General features: G+C 52.1%; 1 protein-coding gene across 1 annotated transcript in view; it reads right to left on the bottom strand.

Moving 5' to 3' along the window:
- Window positions 1-3,466: 3,466 nt before the first annotated feature.
- The window catches only part of GAS7 (growth arrest specific 7), a gene marked incomplete at both ends in the record, with an annotated part of 266,571 nt that continues 249,808 nt past the window's right edge, over window positions 3,467-20,229 (bottom strand). The window contains 6 exons of the mRNA XM_080712190.1: window positions 3,467-3,580; window positions 4,839-4,937; window positions 6,312-6,391; window positions 8,010-8,133; window positions 8,745-8,873; window positions 15,273-15,351. Of these exons, the coding sequence (XP_080568316.1) occupies window positions 3,467-3,580; window positions 4,839-4,937; window positions 6,312-6,391; window positions 8,010-8,133; window positions 8,745-8,873; window positions 15,273-15,351 (625 nt within the window). The remainder of the gene's footprint in view (window positions 3,581-4,838; window positions 4,938-6,311; window positions 6,392-8,009; window positions 8,134-8,744; window positions 8,874-15,272; window positions 15,352-20,229) is intronic.

Genomic DNA, 20,229 nt, shown 5'->3' with positions numbered 1-20,229 from the left:
AAGAAAGTAGCAGTGAGCTTTGCGGGGGTGGGAGGAGCTGCGGGAGTGAGGGGGTGTCCAGGCTAAGCCGGCAGGCTGCTCATCTGTGCCCTCTAACATTTGTAAAGTGTCCCCCCCCCACCCCACTGACATAATAACAAGCAAAGCTCCAGGCTCCTGTTCAAACTCTACCTGTCAAAGCTACTCACGGCTGCGGGCAAAATCACTAAACAAGCCCAATGTCTTTGACAGCCTCTGAATTTTATGGCTTCTGTTTCCCAGAAGGGACTCTGGCTCAGCCCAGATTTTTATGCACCCAATCCGCTCATCTAGGAATTGATTGGTTTTCACAAAGGGAACAGAAACCAACCCCTGTTATGGATTTTGTATACTTTCTGCTCTCCTTTGTCGTTAATTAGTCCTGATGTGTCTCCTCTTGCAGAAACAGGACCTCCGGTACAGGCAGAAAGGATGCCCCATGGGGGTCCCATTCACAGAGCCCAGGGCCACCGTCCACCCGGGTCTGAGTGTCCAGTACATTACAAAACTGCTCAGAAGCACGGGAAAAACCAACGGAGGGTCACAAGTGGCTTTTCCTGGAGGAGGTTGCCATGGCAACGAGCTCACTTTGAATACCAGTCGTCTTAGAGACTGTTTTATTTGAAATCAGGATTTCAGGGGTGAAGCTTAAGTGCACCTGGGCCCCCCAGGTGTCAGTGGGGAGAAGGGCTGACCTCCTCTCAGAAGCCAAACAATGGAGGTGCTTGCCAGCCCTGAGAAGCCCAGCTAAATCCTCTCAAGGACCTGCTGAGCCCCAGGACTTAACACAAAAAGCAGACAATAGGGCCCAGGGTAAAGCGCACTTTGGGGTTTCCTAGGCTACATCGCAAGCTTGATTTCACCCACCAGGGATCCTCGGTTGAGAGGGACATTCTGTGCCATTCCAGGTCACTCTCTAGCTGTGCTTCTGTGCACTGGGGAAATACCTCCTGGTAGTAGTTGAGAATTAAAGAATCCCAATGGGCAGATGTGGACCAAGTGTGTAATATCCCCCCTCTCCAGAAAGGTCTAAACGTCCCCCTGGCTTCGTGGAGAGCAGAGGAGACGGGGAGAGTGTCCATCTTAAACGGAGTGAATTTAACAACACGGACAAAACAACCCAAAAGATGGTACTATCTCTGAAACCCTAAACCCTGCAGAGCACCCATGGATGAATACCAAGGTAATCGGACGGCAAGGCTCCCAGAGCCAAGGTAAGTCTGCACAAAACAAGAGCTCGTGGGCTGCCCCGGGGACAGAATGGTATCTTGCCCAGCACACTGCGTGACCACTAAGTGCCCGATAACCAATTAATGGAGAAGAAAAAAGAATAGAAAAAGAGGGAGGGAGGAAAAAAAGAGAAAGGGTAAGGGTGCATGTGAAGAGGTGAAGGGAGGGGGAAGGGGACCCTAAAAAATGGACTGGCCCAGACTTGGCCAACTTGGGTCACCCTGAAGAGGCAGAAGAGTGCTTGACAAGGACATCCCAGGGACAGAGGACTCGGGACCCTCTGATGGATACAGAAGACCAAGTCAGCGAACCGTACGCACTTCAAGCGTCCGTGTGAATGACAAGGCTACACTGGCTTGGAGTGTTTGGAAACCACCCACAGGTCAGTTTACTGAGCCACAAAGCAATTCCCCCTAGCACCCATATTTCATAAAGAAACCAAGAAGTAAGTAATATTCTAAAATCAGCAGCTGGTATCACAGACCAAGCCTGGCTCCGGAAGGAATGAGTCTCCGTCCCCTCCCCCCCTGAGCGTGCAGGAAGGCCTTTAAGCTGGTTTGGGACTTTTTTTTTCAGTAACAAAAATGACAGAGTTGGGTTTCCTTTAGGATATTAGACATCTTTCTAATATAAGCTAGAAGAGAACCATTAGGACTCAATGAAAGGTGTCCAAAGAGTCGAGATTAGTAAGCCATCGTTGCTAGCCTGTAAGGCTGAGGGGGAGAGTCACTGGTCAGTTGTGTGGGGAGAATCCCGCCCACCTGGCGAGGTGCCCATCAAGTCTAAGTCATGGGCGGGGAAGATGAAGAGAGAAACCCTTCGGGCGTGCTCTCCAGCCAGAATCCATACAGTGCTCATAGTGCAGCTTTCTGTGGTTCTGTCATGGCCCCTTGGGTTGCTCTCTGGATTGGCATGGTAAAAAAGGTATTTGCTGTAAAAGACAGAGGAAGGAGGCCATGGGCTGGACCCAGGGCCAGGGCGGAAAGCTTCCAAGCCACACGCTTGGCCTGAGCTTCTCTGGGGAAGATGGATGGAGGGGAAGGCAAGGCGAGGTCTGAGAAGTGGCTGGACACGGGGCTCTGGAAGGTTCTAAGGAGCTGGAGGTCGTGGTGGTCTGGTGAGGGAGTCTGCGGTGCCCATCTGGGACCCGTACAAGGGATGGCATCCCAACCCTATTCTTCACAAGCAGATGGAGCCCTCCAGGGCCTGACTAGACCAGTTCTCCCCTGTCTCACATGGTGGACCGACCCAGCCCCATTAAGCCCTTGGTTGGATGCCTGGGAGAGGGGGTCAGGGTGGCCCTGATGCTGTACGGGACGCCTCGGCAGACAGGCCCCGGCCGGCCCCTGTGCCTGGCTGGATCCTCGAGGTGAGCTGTCTCCATCCTTCAAAGCTTTTGGACATGATGCGTCTGGAGGAGGCCTTGCTGGCTGAGAACTCGGGGGAGCATCCTATACCGAGACCTAGAAGGGGTTAGGGTTAGGGCCTTCCTTCAGAAAGCAGCCGAGGAACGGGTTGGGATTTCCCGGGCACACTCTAGGGAGGACGCCTGATTGGTTAGGAACCGTGATTCAATGCTCCAGCTGGGGGCTAATTTGAGTGAGGTAGTTCCGTCCTGCCCTCTCCGGGAGGGATGGGTCTGGGGAGACAGAAGCCAGGCCTTCTTCTTAGGACCCCTGGGAGTGTAGAGTGTTTGGGAAAAGCCAGATGTGGACTCCCAGAATGCAATGGGGAAAAAAAAAACACAGAGGGAGGGCTGCAAAGGATTTTGGGTACAAATGGTGCCTTCTCTCCATAGTTCTGATCCTGATGTTGGCATAGAGGCAGACACCTCCCTCTCCTGCCCTTCCAAAGCCCCGAAGACGTGGGCCGGCCTGGAGGACGGGCCTTGGGGCATCCGAGGGCAACAGCGTGTGGCGGCCACCCCCACCCCGGGAGCTCAGCGGGACACGGAGTTCCAGCCTCAGTTCGTTTGCTAAGTGACAAGCACTGCAGGGGGGTTGGGGGCTTCGGTCTCAGGATGAGGACAGGGCTGTGGGTCCGTCTTCTTGGCCTGGGAATATGCGGGAGCCCCCCCCGCCGGGCTGTGCAGGCCACCCCTCTGGAATCACCAGCTCTCTCCCCTCTCCGTGGTGGGCCAGGGGAGTGGGGGGCAGGGCCACTTCACCCCGCGGGAGCCGCCACCTACTCTCGGGGACCCCGGGCCGCACAGGCGTGTCTAGATCTCCATGTCCACGGGGCGGATGTTGCCCGTTTTGTGTTCTCGGACCCACAGCTCCCTGTCTTTGGCCGGGTCCACCTTTCGAAGGAGTTGGTCCACGGGCTGCACTGTCTGCAGGGGACAGAAAAGAGGGGACATGGTCAGGAGGGGCGACCAGACCGCAGACATCTCTGCACCGCGTCGTTCCTGCCTTAACTCTGCTCAGAGTTGCCTCTCTAGAAGGTTCTGGGGCCCCAGGGGTGGAGGTCCCTGGGAGGGAGAGAGAGACTTTCAGAAAAGAAGACAAGCCAGGCGTGGTGGCGCACGCTTGTAATCCCAGCATTTGGGAGGCTGAGACCGGAGGATCCCGGTTCGCGGACAGCCTCAGCTACTTAGTGAGGTCCTCCACAACTTAGTGCTACCCTGTTTCAAAATAAAGAATAAAAAATAGGGCAGGGCGTGTAGCTCACAACAACTACAAAAACACGCAAATAAATTTAGGTTTAGGTTATTACTGGGTATTGAAACCAGGGGCTTTCTACCTCCAACCTTCACCCCCAGCCCTTTTTTATTATTATTAATTTTTATTTTGAAACAGTGTCTCACTAAATTGCTGAGGGTCTTGTAAGTTGCTGAGGCTGGCTTCTAACCTGCAATCCTCCTGTCTCAGCCTCTTAAGTACTGGAATTACAAGTGTGTGCCCCCATGCCTAGTTTATTTTTTATTTTTATTTTTTTAAAGAAATTCACCAGGGGAGGCCACAATGTCTTCAGCTAGTGCACACCTGTGATCCCTACTAGTTCTTCTTCTCCTTCCTTCCTTCCTTCCATCCTTCCTTCCTTCCTTCCCGGGTCTGGAGATGGAACCCGGGGACATTCGACCTCCGATCTACACCCCCTGCCCTATTTTTTTTTTTTCTTTATTTTGAAACAGGGTCTCACTAAGTTGCAAAGGGCCTCACTAAGTAGCTGAGGCTGTCCGCAAACTGCGATCCTCTGGTCTCAGTCTCCCAAATGCTGGGGTTACAAGTGTGCGCCACCACGCCAGGCTTGATCCCAGTATTTCGGAGTCTGAGACAGGAGAACTGCAGGTTCGAGGCCAGCCTCAGCAACTCAGACCTTCAGCAACTTCTTCCCGGGACCTTGCTTCAAAAGAGAATAAAAATAGGGCTGGGTGTGGATGGATGTGTAGCTCAGAGGTAGAATGCAGCTTCTTCCTCCTTGGGAGCGATGTGGTTTTTGTGCCAGGGCGGGATTACATCCAGGGCAGTCCCCACAAGCCCACCCCCAGAGGTCACGCGCAGGCTGGAGTGCCCGCTGCTGCCCACTTCAGCTGGATTCCCGCGCGGCAGCCGCTCCCATCCTCGCCCCCCGCAGGGCAGGGCACTCACGCTTTGGTTAAACATGTCCGTCTCGTGCCGCAGCTGTGTATACTGACACAGATGCTGTCGGATCATCTCTACCCTCTCCACCTCCAGCCGCTCCAGCTCCTGTGGAGGAAAGAGACCAGAGACCTCTGAGCCTGTCCTTGAACCTACCTGGGGACCTTCCCGGCACTGGATACCCAGAGCACCGGACCCTGGCTGCTGAGACCCAACCCCATCCGACCCGCTGGGCTCCCAGGAAGCCCCTGCCCATCTCTGGGGTGAAGGCAATGTTTTGATAGCAGCTACTGCTTTATTTCTCGAAGGGCTGCTTTGCAAGGGGCTGACCTGCCCTTGCTATAGCTTTAAGAGAGGTTCTGCAATGATCCCCAACTTGCAAGCGGGAAAACACCACTTCCTGGAGCCACGGGGGCCGATGGAGCAGCGCGGTTTAAACCAGGGTCTAGCATGCTGTCAGTCATGCTCCTGTGTGCTGTCAATCACAACCCGCACGGTGCAGCCCCAGCCCTAGAACTCTGTCGGGCAGAGCGATGGGCCAGGTAGAGGCGCTTCAGACTCCTGGTGCTTGGTGCTTGGGTCCCTGTGACGCCACCAATCCCTGCTGCCGAGGGATGAGGGACGGAGCAGAGACCCGGGCAGGGGGGATGGAGGGGACAGGGAGGGTGGCGCCCGTCATCCGAGGGACGAGGTGTGTCCTTAAGTTTCTAGATAGTGTCTTTGGAGTTTAGGGGATCAGGCTGTTGTTCTGTGCATAACTAGGTCGCTGCCCAGGTGATTAATCAGGAAGGGAGATCAAGCAGGGGGCTAATTAGATTAGCCAGGAGGAACCGGGTCAGTAGTGGAGGCCTCTAATCTGCCCTGGTGGGCTGAGGCCGGGGAAGGCAGCCGGCCCGTGCCGTCAGGTGGACGGGGATGGACAACAGGCATGATGGCTCCTCTTCCACCTGGCCCAACTAGCTGCCTCGAATCACCGCCCTACTGCGGAGGGTCCTGACCAACGCAGAGATGCTGCTTCTTCACCAGAAATGCTCAGAAGGGCATCTTAAGGTTGCTGTGTTGGTCAGAGGCTCACCCCAATCTCCAGCTATGTTCCCCAGCCTCTCTTGATCATATGCCTTGCAGGGGTGTGTGTGTGTGTGTGTGTGTGTGTGTGTGTGTGTGTGTGTGTGAGAGAGAGAGAGAGAGAGAGAGAGAGAGAGAGAGAGATCCTAAAAGGGCCACCCTCCATCCCCAAAGGGTAGATCTAACCCCTCAGCAGACACTCTAAGAGATTCCGCAAGACCTGGCCCTGACCTCAGCTCCCACAACTAGGAGGTACCGGAGCTGAGGTCTGAATACACAAATTGGTCCAGACTCAGGTCCTGACCCCAACAATGAATGCATCCAACGACCACCTCTGCGGTCACCTCCGGCGCAGGCCCACGCCACGCCCCCAAGCCCAGCACTCCCTGTGAGCCGGCCCTGGTACCCATCACATACCAACGTGGTGGTCACCATCTCTTCGAACCACTTGGACTGGGCCTGGTTGTAGAGGTCCACGCAGCGCATGAGATCATCTCCTGGAGAGAGCCGGGGGCCACCGTCAAGCTCCATCACGCTTGACCCTGTGTGTGCGACCTCCGCCCTCCCTCCCCAGCCGCCGTCGTGCCCAGGTCCTCTCCTCCCCTGGGGGGAGTAGAGGCCACTTTCTTTTTCTTTTTCTTTTTCTTTTTTTTTTTGGTGGTACTGGGGTTCCTGGAAGCCCTTCTACCTCCGGGCTACACTCCCAGACCTATTTTTACATTTTTATTTGGAAACAGGGTCTCCTAAGCCAGCGCGCGCGGCTGGCTTCGAACCTGCGCGATCCTCCTGTCTCCGCCTCCCAAGCGCGGGGATTACAAGCGTGTGCCACCACGCCCGGCATGGAGGCCACTTTCTATATAACTTGTAGACACTTCTGTGGGGTGGGAGAGAGCAGCCTAGCTACATCTTCCTAGTTTGACCAAACTGCATAAAATTTTTTTTTTTTCCTTTTTTCTTTTCCATCATTTGCCGGTGTCTCAGGCTGGATCCAGGCAGGCTTCCTGGCAGCCGGCCTGTGCTGTCAGGTGGACGGGAGTGGGATGGACCACCAGCACTGGCAACGCAAGGGATGTAAAGGCATCTAAACCATAATTCCACAGCACACATTTTAAATCCAGAGGCAATAACCTTTGTTCGTGCAGGTCTTAAAACTTGGTTCCTTGTAGAAATAATAATTGAGTGGGGCATGGTGGAGGCACACCTGTAATTCTAGTATTTGGGAGGCTGAGACAGGAAGTTTGAAAAATCGAGGCCAGCCTCAGCATCATAGTGACTCTCAGCAACCTAGCAAGACCCTGTTTCAAAAGAAAACAAAATGAAAAGGGTTGGGGGGTATACTAGAGAGGTAGAGTGTCCCTGAGTTGGACTAAAAAAAAAAGAAAAGAAAAGAAAAGAAAAAGGCACAGCTATTGAATTTTTCCCCCCTCTTCCAGGAGGGAGGTTTCTGAAGCCAGTCAACCCAGGGATATTCTACCCCAGAGCTACCTCCCTACCCCCCTTTTTAAAACGTTTTGAGACAGGGTTTCACTAAGGAATCACACTCTGGCTTTGAACTAGCCATTCTCCCAAGTACCGGATTCTCTTTTTCTCCTTCCTTTGTGCATTAATTAACTTCCTCCATCAGGTAGCAGCAGAAGCCAGCCCACTGTGGGGGATCTAAAATCTGGTCCTTTTTTTTAAACAAAATGGCCTCTGTTCTTGAAGCAGGAGGATCCCACCCTGATAGTCCAACCCTCAGAATATCGCTCCCTGGGGAGGTGGGCGCGGGTTTGCATTTCTTTGGGCTCTCATCAGAGATCTGGCCCAGAGCTTTTGGGGCGTGGAGGACTCTGTCCATCTCTTGGTCAGAGATTCAGGGTTTAAGCCATAAAAAGCCATCGCTGGGAGGAGTGTGAGCCGTCCAGCCCCCGCCATGGCCTGGGAACGGCCTGGCCTGCTCTCCCGTGACACCCCGGGACTTTTCCTTTGAGATTCCTGGAAAGGCAGGAAGATGGGGCCCTTCAGGGAGACAGCAAGCGGGGAGACGTGCGCCCCCTGCAGTCCTGTACGAGAAACGCAGCCTCCCGTCCCCAGCGGCTGACCACGCCTTGCCAGTCGGATGTGCCCAGGGCTTACCGGCCTGTGTGGACTTCCTCCGCGCCTTCTTGATATCCTCCTCTGTCTTGTTGCTCAGCTTGATTTCCAGCTGCTGGGTTTTCATCTCCAGGTCTCTCTGCCGCTCCGTGAGGGCTTTCCGGGCCTGGGGTCCCAGCAACACACACAGAACAGCTGTTCATGAAGCCTGGGCGGCCTCCCGCTGGTGGGCCAGCCTCCCTGCCTCCCTGTCTATACAGATGTGACCACAGAGGCCCCACAGGGCCCGGCAGCCAGAGTGGTGCCACCCATCCCTCCGGTCTCTTCCAGCTCCAGGTGGACTTGGCCTGAGTCATTCTCGGAGACGTTTTCATGGGACCACGTGCCTGCCAGCCCTGGGGACCTGGTCCTATAATCGCAGCCTCTCAGGGTTGGGAGGGACCACAAAAGTCATCTTGTACTAGGCAGGTGGTACCAGCCACGGCCTCCCAGGGTCCTGGTCCTCTGCGCCCCTAGCGGCACCTGCCAGGTCTCTGCCCGGTTCCCCCTGGCATTCACCCTCCTGGCCACCAACAGCAGGGCCGGAGTCAGCTGACCGGGTCTTGGTGCCTCTTTTGACGCTCTAGGGCCCCGATTGGGGTCAGATTTTGGGGAGAGCATCCTTTTCTCCAAGGCTAGCCACCCACATTTCCCTGCAGGAAGATGAGCTACTGGGTACCCAGTAACTGCTCTGCTCCAGCACCCCCGTGTGCCCATCCAGGCGCCCTAAGCCCGCACCTTCTCCACCGAGGCGTAGCGGCTGGCGAGCTGCTTGCGGAGGTCTGCGATGTGGTGGTCGCACTTCTTCATGTCTTTCTTGAAGTTCTCGCGGAAGTTCATGAGGGGCTTCTCTACCTCGCTGTGAAGCTGCGGGGACGGGAAGAGACTCAGACCCAGGGCGCTGGCGGTGGAGTCTGACAGGCCCCAGTCTCTGCAAAGCGCGCCTGGCTCCCAGCCCCAGCTCGCGTATCTATGGGATGAGCGGTTAGAGACGGGAGCTTTCTGATTCCCTAGCAGCCAACCCTTTCCTCTGCAAAGCTTCCAGTTTCTTTGCTTTTAAACAATTTTATTTAAAAAATATATATTTTTTGGTACTGGAGGCTGAACTTAGGAACATTCTACCACTGAGCTATACCCCCGGCCTCATTTTATTTTTATTTGCAAAGAGTCTCACTGAGTTGCTAAAGGTCTTTCTTTTTTAATTTTTATTTTGCAGGTCTAGGGATGGAAGCCAGGGGATCCGAGTTATACCCCCTGCCCTATTTTTTCTTTCTTTCTTTTCTTTCTTTTTTTCTTTCTTGCTTTCTTTCTTTATTTTTGCGGGTCTGGGATGGAACCCAGAGGCATTTGACCTCTGAGCTACACCCCCTGCCCTATTTTTTATTCTTAATTTTTTTTTGAAATAGGGTCTTACTGAATTGCAGAGGGCCTCACTAAGTAGCCGAGGCTGTCCGAGAACCGCGATCCTCTGGTCTCAGCCTCCCGAATGCTGGGATTACAAGCGTGTGCCACCACGCCTGGCTTTTATTTTTTTGGTGGTACTGGGGTTCCTGGAAGCCTTTCTACCTCCGAGCTACACTCCAAGACCTATTTTATACTTTCTAATTTTTTTTTGGAAACAGGGTCTCTTAAGCCAGCGCAGCTGGCTTCGAACCTGCGTGATCCTCCTGTCTCCACCCACCATGCCCGAGGATTACAAGTGTGCGCCACCATGCCCGGCCACGCCTGGCTTTTTATTCTTTATTTTGAAACAGGGTCTCACTGAGTTGCAGAGGGTCTCACTAAGTAGCTGAGGCTGTCCACGAACCACGATCCTCCAGTCTCAGCCTCCCGAATGCTGAGATAATAAGCGTGCACCACCACATCTGACTGAGGTCTCTCTTGATAAACTAAGCCCGGCCTCGAACCTGGTACCACCACGCCTGGCTGTAAAATATTTTTTATTGTGCCTGGCAGGATGGTGCACAAATGTAATCCTAGTACTTGGGAGGCTGAGACAGGAGGATCACAGGTTTGAGGCCAGTGTGCAGTAATTTAGTGAGACCCTGTTTCTAAATACAAAACAAAATTGGACTGGGGAATGTAGCTCAGTCAGTGGTAGAACACCCCTGGGTTTCATTTCCAGTACTACACACACACACACACACACACACACACACACACACACACGTGTATATTTTTGTTATACAACATCTGATTTATTTATTTATTTATTTATTTATTTATTTATTTAGTGGTACTGGGGATGGAACCCAGGGGCCTTCTACCTCTGGGCTACACTCCCAGACCTATTTTATATTTATTTGGAAACAGGGTCTCTTAAGCCAACTGAGGCTGGCTTCGAACCTGCATGATTCTCCTGTCTCCGCCTCCCAAGTGCGGGGATTACAAGCGTGCGCCACCACGCCCGGCCTACAACATATGATTTAAAATACATCATGCTTCCAGGCGTGGTGGCATACGATTATACTTTCAGCATTTGGGAGACTGAGACAGGAGGATCCGTGTTTGCAGACGGCCTCAGCTACTACTTAGTGAGGCCCTTTGCAACTCAGTGAGACCCTGTTTCAAAATAAAAAATAAAACATAGGGCTGGGGGTACAGCTCAGAAGTAGAATGCCCCTGGGTTCCACTCCAATTAATGTAGGAAAAAATAAATAAAATAAAATACAAGATGCCTATTTGTCATGTATCACTTAAAGATGGAAGATATTATCATCATCATTATTATTATTATTATTATTATTATTATTATTATTATTATTATTATTTTGTGATACTGGGGATAGAACCCAGGGGCATTCTACCTCCGGGAAGGGATACATTTATTCTCTTGCTGTCCCAAGTTTGTCTTTTCTTATAAATCTGGCCACCAGATGGGGGTGTTTCTACACTCCCAGCCCTACTTTTTATTCTTTATTTTGAAACAGGGTCTCACTGACTTGCAAAGGGTCTCACTAAGTAGCTGAGGCTGTCCTCAGCCTCCCAAATGCTGGGATTACAAGCGTGCGCCACCACGCCCGGCTAAGACGGGTAGATATTCTGAGAGACGCATCGATCAATTTGATCATCGTCCTAACATCACAAAGTGTACTTAAACAAACCATAAGGGAGCTATGACATCCCTAGAAAATACAAATGTACGGGTCCAACCATCGTACGCGTGGTCCACGGGTGACAGAAACGTGACTGGAGGTGCATCGGGCGTGGCTAAGTCAACTAGCCAATGGCCACACGAGCCTCCTCCCACGCTTCCTCGTGTCCCACAGCTTCTGGTATGGCTTTGCTTGCCCTGGCCCCTTACATTTCAAACTGGGAGCTTTCTAGGGCCCGAAGCCACGTCACCTAGGGGTGTCTCCCAGCCCTTAGCACAGGGGCTGCTAAGGGCAGTTGAGTACGGAACTGTGGACAGGCTGTCATTTAATGAAGTAGTCTGGGATTGGTTCTGCCGGGTGCCTGGATACCAACACATCTGGACGTGGCCCAAGTATTGAGGCCCAAGTATTGAGGCATACAGGAGTTGCCAGAAGCCCGTGAGGTAGTCACCTCGGGGTGACTATTCTGAGCTCAACTCTTGGGGTGCAGGGGGAGAAGGCAGGATTTGCATCTCTACCCAAGGGACCCACCCTTGTGTCCCAAGGGCCAGAGAAAAAGGAACTTTAAAAAATATATATACCTCCTGAGGTTGAATCCAGGGTCATTCTACCTCCAAACTATATCCCCAGCCCTATTTCATTTGAACATTTATTTTGGTGGTACTGGGGTTCCTGGAAGCCCTTTTACCTCCTGGCTACACAATCCCAGACCTATTTTATACTTTTAGTTGGAGACAGGGTCTCTTAAGCCAGCGCGGCTGGCTTCGAACCCACGCGATCCTCCTGTCTCCGCCTCCCAAGCACGGGGATTACAAGCGTGCGCCACCGCGCCAGGCTTATTTTTTTATTATTTTGAAATAGGGTCTCATGAAGTTGCCAAGGCCAGCCTTGAACCTGTGATCCTCCTGTCTCAGCCTCCCAAGTGCTGGGGTTAGAGGTATGTGCCATCATGCCCGGCTTTAGGTGTTCTTATTCTACAACTAGTGGTTTGGGTGAAACTGTGACCACAGGAGCCCCCTGTGATCTCTGTCCCCGCGATCTGGCTGGAGCTGCTGCGCAGTGACTGTCCCCTGGATGCGAACACGCGGCCTCGTGGTTGAAGGACCTTCACAGACGCACAGTGAGCCGGCCATCCAGAGCCCTGCTGCTCCCAATATTGATGGTAAATGTCCCCTACTATCCTTATTTATTTATTTGAGCCCCTGGAACTTTTCTTGCATGGGAAAACATCCCCATCTGGTGGCAAGATTTTTAAGAAGAGACAAACTTGTGCGCGCAGGAGAATAAATGTATCCCTTCCCAGTAGCTATGGTTTGGATGTGCTCCCCAAACTCCAAACGCTGAAAACTCAACCCTCAGATTCACGTGTTGACCATCTTTGGAGGTGGCGCCTTCTAGACGTCACAGGGATTCGAACACCTTACGAGCACGTCACCACTCGGAACCCTCCCTCCACCACGTCCTGAATAGTCAGGACATCCTCACTGGACACCGGCCTCTGGATGTTGGGTTCCCAGCCTCCATTACTACAATCTAAATAAGCCTCTATTCTTTATAAGCTTCCCAGTGTCTAGTATTCAGTTATAGCCAAAGAAAATGGCTCGAGACACCCGGGTACACGGATCAGGCATGTGCTGGGCAAGGTGAGCCGCACAGTTCAGCAGCCAAGGAAATGGCTCCTGATTGGGGTCTAGGAGGTTTAAATAGCCTATCGATGTAGAGACTCTGGGGTCTCCTTTTGAGATCTGGAAATCAACTGACTGACAGACTTGATGGGTCCAGGAGTGACCCGGAGGGGCTTCTCAGCCCTCAGGATTCCGTGGTCCAGGGAGGAGCCCATGGATCTGCTAATATACCAGAAGGCTTTCCCAAACTCCAAATGACATCTTGGAACTATGGTACTACTGCCAGAAGTGTTCCAAGCATTCTTCTCCCACCTCTCAATTAAAAAAAAAAAAACATATGTAGTATTTTTAGCACTATAAAATACACTTATAGTACATATATATATCTTTTTTAGGATTTTTTTTTTGGTGGTCCTGGGGATGGAATCCAGGGGCTTTCTACCTCCAGGCTGTACTCCCAGACTTATTTTATATTTTATATGGAAACAGGGTCTCACTAAGTTGCTGAGAGCCTCACTAAGTAGCTGAGGCTGGCTTCGAACCCGTGGGATCCTCCTGTCTCCCAAGCATGGGGATTACAAGCACGCGCCACCATGCCCAGCTTTTTAGGGAGTTTTTTAGGAATTGAACCTCAGGTACCTCCAAGATACACTCCCATTCCCAGCTCTTGCTATTATTTTTTAATTTATTAAATTAAAAACATTTTTCGAGGGTTTGGGGATGGAACCCAATGGCATTCTACCTCCGAGCTACACCCCCAGCCCTACTTTTTATTCTTTATTTTGAAACAGGATTTCACTGAGTTGCAAAGGGCCTCACTAGGTAGCTGAGGCTGGCCGCGAACCGTGATCCTCCTGCCTCAGCCTCCCGAATGCTGAGATTATAAGCGTGCCTGGCAATTTTTAAAAATTATTATTTTGAAACAGGATGGTGCTAGGGTGCTGAACACCTTGCTAAGTTGTAGAGGCTGACCTCAAACCTGCAATCCTCCTGTCTCAGTCTCCCAAGCATGTGCCACCACACCCAATTTAAGTACTTTTTAAAAACATAGTTTTCTTTTTTTTTTTTCAGTTGCTTGGCTTGAAAGTTGGCTTGGGATCTTACACTATTCATTTTCAGCTTGTGAACACCTTTGCCTAGTCAAGAGTCACCATCCTGCCTGGGCTGGCCATCCTGTACTGGGCTGGCCAGGCCACTGGGGGGGATGGCTTCCCTTCCTGAAGGGAAGCCATCCCCCCCTTCTCACCTCTCACAGCAGGAGAAAATAAGAGAAATTCGAAGTTGGAAGCAATTTCAGAGTCTGTCAAATCTGGAGGTAAGAGTTGTGATGTGAATTTCCTGGGTCACGATCAGCCTGTTGGTAAGCACAGCGCCAACTCGGATCGAAAACATCACAGGGCAAGCTGGGAATGTTTGCTTCGCGCGCGCGCGTGTGTGTGTGTGTGTGTGTGTGTGTGTGTGTGTGTGTGCGTGTGTGTGTGTGAGCACCTGTGTCTGGACTCGGGCGTGGCTCCTTGCGTGGGGACCTGCGTGCTCCGGGGATCCTGTGATGTGCGCTCCTGTGGGTCTCAGTGAAAGAAAAGTTTAAAGCCAATGACTTAGCCCAAACTCTTCATGTCACATAGGAAGGAAGGTCCCCGGGGGAAGGGGGGACTAAGGAAGTCACAGAGTTTCTAGTGACAGCGTTGAGCTAAAACTCAGAGGCCGCCCTGCCCCCAAATCTTCCGAGCACACACATCTGTTCCAAATAAAAAGAGGGTCACTTACCCTTTCTGAAATTTTGTGAGAATGAATAAAATAATATAAAAACAAAAGTGTCCCTTGGGCATAGTCTAGTATTTCCTGACACCAAGAAGAGCTAGAACAGGCTGGCCCATTCTTCTGAAAGTCTGGCAGAGAGAGACTGGGCTTCCATACCCAGAGTTCTACCTGAGCTCCCACGCTCAGCACGGAGGCTCAGCTGCCAAGAGCGTAACGTTAAATCTTCAGAAAAAGTTTTAGGCTGGTTGATTGTTAAACAAGATCGTTCCTAAACATTCCTAACATCTCTTAGAGACATTATACTGGAAACAAAGGTAATAAATGTTCAGTGCTTGCCGGGCATGGTGGTACATGCCTGTAATCCCAGCATTTGGGAGGTTGAGTCAGGAGGATTCAGTTTGGAGGCCAGCCTCAGCAACTTAGCAGGACCCTTGTTTCAAAAATAAAAAAATAAAAAAAAGGTCTAGGGGTAGCTCAGTGGTAGGACACCCCTGGATTCAACCTCTAGTACCATAAAAATAATAATAGATACTCGGCACTTGCCACCTCCTGTCCTGTGTTATGTTATTATCCCCACTCTGGCTGGATTCTGGCTATTTTACGACCGTATCTACAGAATGGAAACACTGTCTGCTGTGCCTTTCAGAGCCTTAAGTGTTATAGCTTGAAATTTACACCACAGAAATTGGCAAGTGCCTCCCACTGGAGAGACCGTTGTAGCCCATTTCTGAGCACACCGCTGCGTCAGCCCACCCAGGTCTAAGCCGCCAGCGGGCAGGGGTTACCTTGGCCGAGAACTTGAGATGAACTTCTGCCTCGTCTGCCAGGCTCTTCTTCACCTGGGCCCACGCTTCCCCCAGCGAACTGCAATAGAAAAGACACCGTTAGATCACAGTGCGGGCGGGGACCCCAGAAAGGGCTGCATCCGCTCAGGTCTGAAGCCACAGCCCATCCTATGGGGGATGGCGGGTCTCAAGCCCGGGTGTTGGGAAGGTATAGACCCCAGGGCCAGGCGGAACCAGCAAGGCTAAGGTGAGCTGGCCTTCCTCTGGAACTCAGAGGACAGACTGTATCAGAGAGCTGTGTGATCCAGAGCCTTGCAAGGGCGGGGGCGCAGTTCCAGGTCCTCAGCCACAGCGAGGGCCTCGATACCTTGATCACTGTCCCCGGGGTCTTGCCATCACCCCTCCTTGGATCCCTGGCCAGGGGTATAAATGTCTGATTGTCATTCGAGGAAGATAGGTTTTTCAGGGGAATCCCTTCTCTAATGGGAGGAGGCAGCAGCAGCCCTGCTCACGGGCAGACCTCCAACTGCTTGGCTTCCAGGAGAGGTGCGGATGGACCATCTGGGCCTAGAGACATCCTAGGTACAGCCACACGCAGAGAAGGCTTCTCTCAGCATCCGCAGGGGCGTGGCCCCTCTCCAGCAGAGCTGCCGCCTTCTGTGACCCATCACTACTCACAGATTACAAGAGTCGCCTCTCTGCGCAGGAAAATGCTTCCTTCCTGCAGATGAAATTTCCTACTATCCTTAAAATATTCCCAAGAAGGCCCTCATAGGCCAGTGTATTTCTTTTCTTTTTTTTTTTTTTTTGGTTCTGGGAATTGAACCTAGAAGCATTCTACCTCTGAGCCACACCCCCAGCCCTTGGATTCTTTATTTGGAAACAAGGTCTTATTAAGTTGCTGTGCGATCTCGCTAAGTTACTGAGACTGGCCTCCAACCTGCAATCCTCCTGTCTCAGTCTCCCAAGTACTGGGATCACAGGCATGCGTCACCATCCAGCCTTCATTACAGGGAACTCTTAAACGTGGCCAACAATCCCTCTGCCTTTTCGACCCGCTCTGGTAAATCCAGGCTGAGAGCTCAGAGGACTTAGTTCAGTCAGAAAGCCACGTCCCCCAGAGAACTCATTAAGTTTCTAAGCCCAGCACCTGAAAGCTACCCCACAATGCAGAAGGGTCCCTCTCATCGCAGTCCAGATTGGGGGTGCACTGCCGCCTCTGAACAGCTCAGATGTTTATGGGAAATGGCAGGCTGATATTTCTCCAGGAGTCTGGGCGGCAAAGCATGGTCCCCTGAGGGTCCCGCCAGGGAAGAAATGGAGTGAGTTCGCATCAAAGCAAGCCGTTGACATGCGTCTTTGCCGGAGCTCCAGGAAGCTGAGCTGAGGTTGTCTGGACCCTCTGGGGGCCCAGGAGCCCCACTGGTCCCACAGGTGGGTAGGAGGTCTGGGGGGGGGGAGGCGTCGGTGCTGTCATGGAGATTATGGATAGGGTGGTGGGACGGGACACAGAGCGATGGTTTGAGAGGGTCTCCCCCAAAAGCATGCGCTGCAAAGGTAATCCTCGGTGCAACAGCAAAAAAAAAAAAAAAAAAATTTCAATCTTGAAATAGGCTCTCACTAAGCTGCTGAGGGCCTTGCTAAGTTGCAAAAGCTAGCCTCGAACCTGCGATCCTCCCGTCTCGGTTTCCCAAGTACCGGGATTACAGGTGTACGCCACTGCGCCCCGCTTAGAAATCTCTCCTTTATGAATGACCCAGCCTGTTGGTATTTTGTTACAGTAACACCGAACTGACTAAGCCACAGTAGGTCTAGTCAACTAACATGCTGCGAAGGTCAACGGAGGAATGAGAGACTTTTCATTTATTTATTTATTTATTTATTTATTTATTTATTTATTTATTTAGTTTTCTTCTGTTTTGCAGTGCTGGGGATAGAACCCGGGGCCTTATACATGCTAGGCAAGTGCGCGTCTATTGAGCTATACTCCTAGCCTCTAGACAAACACTTTAACACCTGGTTCTGACAACTATATTAATGGAGAAAAAAGAAATCTTGACCCTTACCTCACACCACACCACACACACACACACACACACACACACACACACACACGATATCAAGATGAATCCTAGCTCTAAAGTGCAAGCCAACGCGATACATGTCTTACAATGTAATAAAATAAGTGGCAATGTGATTCAAGGGAGGCCAGTGGGCTCCCCCTCAAATAGCTGAGGAACACACAGCAGAGGGTGCAACGGGACCCCAAGAAGCCAGCCAAAGCCCTGGGAGGTGCCCGGGGGGTTCCTACAGATCAGTAAGCGCACTGTTGGTCAGGCTCACAGACAGTGACGGGCCAGGGACAGCCATGGTGTCCCGAGAACGTCAGCTCAGAGCTCCCAGTTCCCACTTGGTGGCTCCTCGGTTCCCAGCGTCCTCGGCCCCACCTCTGGGCTGGGCATTCCCGGGTTCAATGTTACTCCAAGCATCCAGACAAACCCACCGGAGCCAGTACGTCCCCCACCCCATGCACCTCTCCCTCCCCAGTATTCTAAGCCCCGTGGGGTGACTTCAAAATGTGTGGAAATATCACACAGGGCCGCGTTGGCGTGCGCGACTAATCGCATTAATCAAGAATGAAATGATTAAGCCGGGCGATTTAGAAATTCTCTCCTCTGCAAAAACAAACAAAAAGCAAAGGGAGATATAATTCTGTTCCAACACGCAGCTGGAGGCGCTTGCCGAATCAAACCCCGTGTTACCGTCACAACCGCCGCCAACCCAGACAGACCCAGATCTCATTTCCTTTCCTTTATTCTTGAAGGCAGAATAAATAACCCGATTCCATGATTTACCAACACTCACAGGTCCTCTGCAATCTAATCTGGATGCAGCCCTCCAGTTGCCGAAGCATCCTGTCTCCCCTTCAGCATCCTAACCATCCTTCAGGCCTTCAGCATCTTCCTAGACTGTGCTAAGTGGCTCTGCTGTGGCCGGGTGCGGCGGCACACTCCTGCAATCCAGCGCTTGGGAGGCCGAGACAGGAAGCTCACGGGTTAGGGTCAGTGATGGGGTGTGTCCATACAGCTCCTAAGGAGATGCAGCCTTCCTCTTGAGTGGCCTACGGCCTAAAGCAAAACTTTAAGTAAAGTGATTCAGCAGAAAAGGGGCAAAGATGGCGCCTGGAGGAAGCTAGGAAGGTGTGGTTTCCCCATTCATTATGGGTGGGGAGACTGAGCGTTTTTTCCCTTTCTACCTTTAAAGGAGCTTTCCGCACACATGAATGGCTCATGTACTGGCCTGGGATTGGCTGTAAACTACGTGCTAGTGATCTTTATCCTGGATAGGCTAGGCTATTCCTCATGGAAATTCCCCTCGTGGCTTAGTGTTATATATTGGACTGCTTGGAGAGAAATAAATGAGATCTTGCTTGACTTGACTCCCGGCTCGTGGGTTTGTGTTCGAGTCGTTGGTACTCATCATTTCTCTAAGCCCCGCCTCTGTTGGGCTGGATTCCCGACAGGTCCGTTTGTAGGAGGAATGAGGTTTATTTATTTACTTTGTTGTACTAGAGGTAGAACCCAGGGCTTTTCTACCTCCGGACTATACTCCCAGACCTATTTTATACTTTATTTGGAAACAGGGTCTCACTAAGTTGCTGAGAGCCTCACCAAGTAGCCGAGGCTGGCTTCGAACCTGCGCGATCCTCCTGTCTCAGCCTTCCAAGCGCTGGGATTACAAGCGTGCGCCACCACACCTGGCTAAGGAATGGGGTTTAACCATACAGAGCTGGGTACAAACGCAAAATAGCATGTTCAGGGTCCATGCATTCAGACCCTAGGGCCCGCTGGGAGGAGCATGTGCGTGAGGTGACCATGTCTGTGTCTGTACAGGTGTGTGGCACCGGTGCCCGCACCCGAGCTTCCTCGCTCTACCTCGTCCGTGGGCGCAGCATGGTACACAGGCTTGGCATATGCGGCTGGGCAGCTCGCCTTAGTAGCATATGCTGGGCACGTTGGCAGGACAGAGTGTCCTTGGCAGCAGCCCCGGCCCAGGAGGTGGGAGCTGGAAGACTCCGTTGCGGCACAATGGCTGCAGGGCACAGGGATACTCAGGAAAGCCGATTCCCTGGGCAGCAGCACATTGTGACTTTGTTTCTCTTTGTTTCTTCTTGCTTTAGTCTCAGACTCAGGGTGCAGAACAGAAGACCCAGGGCCGGGCGTGGTGGGCACGCTTGTCATCCCCGCGCTCGGGAGGCGGAGACAGGAGGATCGCGCAGGTTCGAAGCCAGCCGCGCATGTGCGCTGGCTTAGGAGACCCTGTTTCCAAATAAAAATGTAAAAATAGGTCTGGGAGTGGAGCCCGGAGGTAGAAGGGCTTCCAGGAACCCCAGTACCAAAAAAAAAAGAACAGAAGACCCAGAAGACCCAGGATCTGATTAACCCCAGTAATGGCCGGGCCCTGCTCTGGTGTGTGGCTGGCCGATGGGTAACCACACGGAAGAGGTGGTTTGGGCTGCGCAGTCCACCCACGAGGAAGTCTCCATCAAAGCCACATTGGCTTGGCGTGATCTGAAATATCCTGAAGGATTTCAGGCCATGACGGCAGATTTGGACGACAGATCTTTGAAAACCAGGACTGTCCTGCGACAGAAGGGCTGCCTGCTTAGGGCTTTGCTACCCCGCCTTCTTTTTCTTTTTCTTCTTTTTTCTTTGAGGTGGGGATTGAACGCAAGGAGATTCTACCTCTGACTAAACCCCCCAGCGCTATTTAATTTTTTATTTTGAGACAAGGTCTCACTAAGTTGCTGAGATTGGCCTCAAACCTGTGGTCCTCCCATTTCAGCCTCCCATGTACTGGAATTACAGGTGTGCACCATCACGCCGCTCTCGGCTTCTCCTTTAAAGAGGAATTAAAAGACAGTCTTGCATAGGAGGGAGGCCGGAGTGGAGAAGAC

The sequence above is a fragment of the Muscardinus avellanarius genome (genome assembly GCF_963383645.1).
Source record: "Muscardinus avellanarius genome assembly, chromosome: 16".
In the NCBI taxonomy this organism is placed as follows: domain Eukaryota; kingdom Metazoa; phylum Chordata; class Mammalia; order Rodentia; family Gliridae; genus Muscardinus; species Muscardinus avellanarius.
Note: the sequence above shows the minus strand (reverse complement) of the source record. Positions and strands in the feature narration are given on the sequence as shown.